The 5,225-nt window shown below is 47.8% G+C and overlaps 1 protein-coding gene across 1 annotated transcript; it reads right to left on the reverse strand.

The window, feature by feature from the left end:
• Window positions 1-823: 823 nt before the first annotated feature.
• MRPS22 (mitochondrial ribosomal protein S22) lies at window positions 824-4,916 on the reverse strand. The gene is made up of 8 exons (XM_073674432.1): window positions 4,758-4,916; window positions 4,536-4,684; window positions 3,134-3,298; window positions 2,905-3,048; window positions 2,744-2,827; window positions 2,521-2,666; window positions 1,862-1,964; window positions 824-1,052 (listed from the first exon to the last, which is right to left on the reverse strand). The coding sequence occupies exons 1-8, from the start codon at window positions 4,834-4,836 to the stop codon at window positions 966-968; spliced, it is 957 nt and encodes a 318-aa protein (XP_073530533.1). The 5' UTR covers window positions 4,837-4,916; the 3' UTR covers window positions 824-965.
• Window positions 4,917-5,225: the final 309 nt, after the last annotated feature.

Here is a 5,225-nt window from a genome sequence, read left to right on the forward strand (position 1 = left end):
GACTAAATGATATCACCGAAGGTCGTTTTAGACCATCGGAAGTTAAGTATAATGTTTTATTTTATAATTTTTATTCTTTTTTTTTTGTTTAACTATTACTTTGTCACACTATATAAATCCATGCCGGTTGCATGGATTTATATAGTGTGACCAAGTTATCAAGCACTTTCCAAGTGATGCTAAAATCGTTTGGAAAAGCGCTTGATAACCCGCATGCGGAAATGCATGCAAAAAAAACGCTTCTACCTGGCACGAAAAACACATGTAGAATCCACATGCGTGTTTCCTGCCAGGGAGATACAGAAAAAATCTGCAGCATTTCTGCATCGTGGGCACTTAGCCTAAAACAAAAGCAAATTCAGGTAAGGCTGCAGTATAAAGCATGGAGAACTATTCACAAACGGCAAGTGTTCTCAAGGTTTATGATCATGCTTTTAGAAACACTGTTCATACAATGATTATCCCTAAATAATTACAACTGGACACTAAAAAGATATAAAGTTTTGGAAATGAAAGGGGTTGTGCGGCCATTTAATGACAAGCAGATAAATCAGGAAAGGCTGCCCATCACTTCTATATTGAGGATAGAATCTTATTTACTGACAAAAGGTGAAAAGCAGTACAAAACCGGTAGTACTGCACTATGGTGTAGAGAGGCACTACTAGACAACCAATAAGTGAAAGCACATTAGCAATTTTGACTTTTTATACACGAAATACCCATGATTGGTTCAGTGTTCTTAGCAATCACACAATGAACCCATTAATTGGAATGGGTGGCATACAGAAGCCAGAAAGGCTGCCCATATATAAACACTTCAAGTAGGGTGAGTAACAATACGGTTTTTGTTTTAATTTTTATATAGAAATTACAAATACACATTATTAATATACAGATAAAGGAAAAATCTCCAGCGTCCATTGATGGTGCACAGATGTGGTTCCAGTGTCTTCCCTGTGTGGTGTCAGGAGGATGAAGCTGCGGACTCTGGGTAGACTTGAAGAGCTAGTTCTAGATAACCTGGCTTCTGTGCCTCCATTTTTACAAACAGCTGCAAAAAGAATGTAAAGTTAACAGGATACTGAATGGCATAGAGGGGAGTCTACGCCACCGGCATCGGGCCCGCGAGGGCTAGGCCACACGTCTACGCCACCGGGCCCGCGAGGGCTAGGCCACACGTCTACGCCACCGGCATCGGGCCCGCGAGGGCTAGGCCACACGTCTACGCCACCGGCATCGGGCCCGCGAGGGCTAGGCCACACGTCTACGCCACCGGCATCGGGCCCGCGAGGGCTAGGCCACACGTCTACGCCACCGGCATCGGGCCCGCGAGGGCTAGGCCACACGTCTACGCCACCGGCATCGGGCCCGCGAGGGCTAGGCCACACGTCTACGCCACCGGCATCGGGCCCGCGAGGGCTAGGCCACACGTCAGCGACTCCAGTACTATATGGTATCAGTGCTATAATCATCAAGTCATAGCTTAAGTCTTGCAGTTGTAGTCCTCACTGACCGGACATTTATAAATTATTAGGTTATTCTCTTTACCCTGACTACATTACAGCCTTCTGAAGTCCTGTATCAGTAAGGTGCATTATGCTCATCTTGGGGCCTTCTCCAGGTTATTCTATTCTGTCATCTTTACTGAAGCTCTCCACTGCTTTTAGCACGCTTACGTTTCTATGGTATTTAGAGGGCAAAAACGTCACATTACACCCTAGATAAGAAGTAACCAAATAAGAACATATTTCAGATTTGCTCAGGTAGACAATGACTGGTTTCCTGTGTCCCCCAATGAAACGATAGAGAAATTAGAGTAACCGTGTGCCCCTACATATAATTAGGCAAATGCTGTAATACCTTAATGAGTTCCCTGCCATCGGCACCCTGGGACTCCTTGGCACAGGCAGTGTCCGGATGCACCATGTGATACAGCCGCACCAGACTTACCGCATCTTCTAGTCTACAACCAAGATAAAAAAATAAATAAGATTCTCCATTTATTGTAACTTCTCTATAAAACAAGCAAAAATAATTATAAAGTTGCAGTAAAATGATACAATATACAAAGAATTACATGTACAGTATTGAGCAATGAGAAAGATGATATAGGGGAATCAGTCAATGACCGCGCTGTGTAGGGGAACAGAGGTGATGGTAAATGTCTGCTACCTAAGAGATCCAAGCTTTAATAACCCCAGAGTCACAAGCGTGTCCTGAAATCATCAACTACACCACCCATGCTAATACCATCACTCAGGGCAGAGAGCACAAGATGGGCCGTGATCCGCACATAAAGGGGCTGCCTTCTGGGCACTTACAATCATGGCCAATGGCCTACATGCCCATCACCCCAGGTATTTCTACACTGCTCTCTGTCCTCTTTAGTTTGGAGGAAGTTCTACCTAGTACGACAGTGCATCAAGTATCCCATCCCATGATGTATATTTTAATGGGATGATCAAATGGGATTTCATTTCCCAATAACCTCCCGACCCTGACCCTATGAAGACACTTACAAGTCTCTCTGAAGCATATCTACCAGCAGCCCATCAACCTTCTTTTCGGAACACAGGTGCCACACCATGCCGCCAAAGTGTCGTGTGGATCGCAATAAGTCATACTTTCCTTGTCTGTCAACGTCCTCAAAGGTTTGGTTTCTGATCTGCATTTCCAAAAAGACAAGTGTGAGCGATGGTGTAGACACTGAAGTACCAGAAGGCCACTGACCCGAACCCTTACCCTGATGTAGTCAGCAGCGTCAGGCTCAAACTGGACAAGGCAGCGGTTCAGAAGCTCCTCATGCCGGTCCTGCTGGAACAAAAGCTGAAGAGACAAACACAAGGTCGTGATCAACCGCCGGTAACAGAGGAGATCTGGAAGAAACATCTAGATATCTTCACCTTTATGTTCTCCTCTCTGAACACCGGTGGAGGAACCATCTTGCGTCCATGCCGGGGGAAATATACCTGGATCATGCGGTCTCTCTCCTCCCATGTGGCTTTCCTCAGGACACCATTTGGCTCCCTCACTACAATAAACCTTTCCTAAGAAGAAGACAACATGTGATGGTCAGGGCCCAACAATTACCAGTGGCGGACAGCGGTCACTGCCACGGAGGAGAGTACTCACACTGTGGGGGGTGCTATACGTTATGTCTGTGAACACAAATTTAGCAGTATCTGTGCCATCCAGGATCTCGTCCACAGCCAGTGTCTCATCTATTGGCTCTCGCTCACTGGGCATAGGAGGCATCTCCAGGTACTGCTGAGCAGCCACCACGGCTTTCTGGAGGGCCTGCAGAGAGATGGGGGGGGGGGGGTCTCACATCACTTGGTAAATATAGACAGTACCCCACTATGGAAGTCATGCCGCTAATGTCTAGGGCAATGTGCCACGTTCTGGATTATATTCCGCTATATCCTGAGGAGACACGAGCCAGAAATGTGACCAGTGACTTGGAAAACTGATCGAACCTGGTCCATGACGATGACCTCTGTGTTTGGTCTAATGACCTTGAGGCCCCTGTTGTGTGGATCTGGTGTATATTCTGTCGCCTGGGGTGAGACTATTGTGTACGTGCAATTATGAGTTTTCATTTTCTACTGCATTTCTTTCTCTCGGTCCTCAGGGTGATCCAGGCATTTGGTGACACAGTCTACACTGAGTGGCGTGCCATCCCCTGCAGGAAGGTGGGGTGTCTTAGTGGGATGGTGTTAACGGCCCTTTACACTGTCTCCAATCTTGTGGCTTCTTGGACACGTCAGTGCATTTGGAATGAGCAGCAAAGTGCCCAGACCCGCCCCCACGGCACTTCCACCCTGATTTGCATATGACTTCAACACTCATCTCTGGTATAATGCATCTCTACAAAAATATACCATATTCATAGGGGGCCAGGTGCCTATACAGCCATAACACTGCTTCACATGTAAAACGTGCTGACAGAGGGAATCTGTCAGTAGGATGAACCTTCCTAAGCCGTCTACATAGGCATGTAGGTCACAGGAAGCTGAATAACATGATACCGTGATATCTGTGATACAATGTCTTATTACAGAGAAATCAACATTTTCTTATTAATATGTAAATGAGCTGTTGGGGAGATCTGTGTCCGGCCCATATATTTTGAGAATCTTCCCCCAGAGCTTATTATAAATGAAAGGGGGTGTTACCAGTGTGAGACACGTAGATCAGGAGAGCCGACCGTCAGTCATTACATGTCTCGTACTGGGAACTCTCACTTTTATTTATAATAAGCTCTGGGAGATCTATGTCCGGCCCATAGATCTTAACAGCTCATTTACATATAAGAACCACCTGGATTTCTCAGAAACAAGACATTGGATGGCAGATATCACAGTATCATGTCATTCAGCTTCCCTATAATATTCGGTAACCCGCTGGCTCCAATCCCAGAGCCATATCCAGCTGCCGGCGTCACCATGCGGCGTCATTCTGGGCTGTGACCTGACCCAGACAGGACGCGTTTACCCCTCTTGGGGCAGCACCTGGCCCTCTGTGGCCACCGTACCTCATCATACTGCTGCTGGGTCATCAGCTTGTAGGTGGGCGGCCGGGACACCTGTGTGATGGGCTGGAAAACTTTCTGCAGGTTCAGACCCGTCATCTTCCTCAGGATGTCCTGCACCTCCGGGTCTGAGAAGCGGGACGAGCCGGGAGCTGCACGCAGAGAAACAGGGTGAGCACGACAGGCAAGAAGAACACGGCAACTACCAGTGCCCCGGCCCCTCACCTGCTGCACACAGCCGCCGGTGACCGCATGCCCTCTGCGGCTGAATCCTCCGCACCAGCCATGCTATGCGGACAGCCATGCCTGTACGGACACATCCGCCGCAAGGAGCGTCGGGAAGTGGAGTCCGGCGAAGGGAGCAGAGCTGTGCGCCTGCGCAGTAGACTACACAGCGCGGTCGTTCAGGCATTGTTGTATTTCTACTATGATGCTATGTCGGCGATAGCCGTTGTATATTCATTCTTACCTACTACTAAGAACTGTCTTTTGATAAGAACTATAAGTCACATTTTTTCGTCCCACCCCTAAAATACAGGACTCGTGTAGTAGTGACCAGAAGTCAGTGCCGCCCTCTGCTGGTCAGCTGTGTCTCCTGGTGCGCCATGGTGCCGCCTAGTGTTCTGAAAAGACAGCTGCAGTGCAGTAATCCTGGAGGTGGCGCATTGGGCTTCATTCACACCCTGCGCTTGT

The sequence above is a fragment of the Phyllobates terribilis genome, unplaced genomic scaffold (genome assembly GCF_046119375.1).
Source record: "Phyllobates terribilis strain yellow unplaced genomic scaffold, ASM4611937v1 Scaffold_3__8_contigs__length_932513732, whole genome shotgun sequence".
Taxonomy (NCBI): Eukaryota; Metazoa; Chordata; class Amphibia; order Anura; family Dendrobatidae; genus Phyllobates; species Phyllobates terribilis.